The 1,254-nt window shown below is 34.1% G+C and overlaps 1 protein-coding gene across 1 annotated transcript in view; it reads left to right on the top strand.

Annotated features, from left to right (window-relative positions):
- Ift88 (intraflagellar transport 88) overlaps nt 1-1,254 on the top strand; it is a 125,239-nt gene that overhangs the window by 48,190 nt on the left and 75,795 nt on the right. The window contains exon 13 of the mRNA XM_023699165.1: nt 382-468. Within this exon, the coding sequence (XP_023554933.1) occupies nt 382-468 (87 nt within the window). The remainder of the gene's footprint in view (nt 1-381; nt 469-1,254) is intronic.

Below are 1,254 nucleotides of genomic sequence, written 5' to 3'. Positions count from 1 at the left end.
GGATTTTCCATTTTAGAACTTACTCTTTTTAGTTTCTCACACCAAGGAGACAATGTGATGTTTACACATGTGAGTTTTATCTATTTCACTTTTAAGTATGATCTCAAGTTGTATCCATTTATCTATAAAAGTCTCAAGTGGGCTGGGGAGATAGCTCGGTGGTCTAAGAATCTGCCTGGCAAGTGCAAGGACCTGGGTTACATCCCAGGTACTGCATGCCGTGCTGGCCCCAGAACCCAGGGGCCTGCAAACATATTTCTTGTATAGCTTTCCATTGTTTAATAAGCTTCTGTGCTATGTTAGCTTTGACAGATGATATTTGTACTTAAATGTAAGCATTTTATATCATATTTCTAAATAAAACTTGTTTCTTTATATTAGGAAAGCCATGGCAGAAAAGTACATCATGACAGCTGCAAAACTTATTGCTCCTGTGATTGAGACATCTTTTGCAGTAGGTTATGATTGGTAAGAGAGAAATTCAATAAAACCACATGCATGTGGTATTTTTGTAATTTATATTTTTATTTAAGATTATTGATACCATAGAGTGATTATGAGTATTGATTTGTACACATCAAGCAGAAAGTATATATTAAGGTTAATATACACCATTATAAAAGTTCTAAGATAATTTTTTATCATTCATAGCATTTTGCAATTAGGTAGTCAGGCAAGTGTGCAACTTTTGTCATGATTGTTTCCTTTGTATAAATTGCTTCCTTTGGGGCCAGGGCGATGGCTTAGTAGAATAAACACTTGCCTGGCAAGCACAAGGGCCTGAGTTCAATCCCCAGTTCCCCAAAAAAATAAAAACAAATTGCTTCCATTGTATAGATTCCAGCTTGTGCCCTCTTTTATTTAGTCTACTGTCATGTTTGGCAGTAATTCCAAACTTTTCATCTAGTGCTACACTTGATTTTCGCCAAAAGGCCAAGAAGCGATAAAACTGTCCATCTGAATAGTACTGCTCACATTGAAGAGCCTACTGTTTTCTGATGAATAATAAAGAGGAGTGGAATTTTAGATCTGATGTATTTTAAGTAATTTGTTAAATAAATGAGTGGTTGAATTTTTTCTTTTTTTCCGCCTACTACAGGAGCATCTCATGTAGGCTATTACTTAATTTCTTCTTGAATTCTCTTGGTATCTGATTCATTTATCTTATTTCTAACATCATTAAAGTTAACAAATTATTCCTCATTATTGAATTCAAATCTGTTCCTCATTAACATTATTGTTCTCTATTTTAAA

This window comes from Octodon degus, unplaced genomic scaffold, assembly GCF_000260255.1.
Source record: "Octodon degus isolate 3935 unplaced genomic scaffold, OctDeg1.0 scaffold00111, whole genome shotgun sequence".
NCBI classification, from domain to species: domain Eukaryota; kingdom Metazoa; phylum Chordata; class Mammalia; order Rodentia; family Octodontidae; genus Octodon; species Octodon degus.
This window is presented reverse-complemented; position numbering and strand designations above follow the sequence as displayed.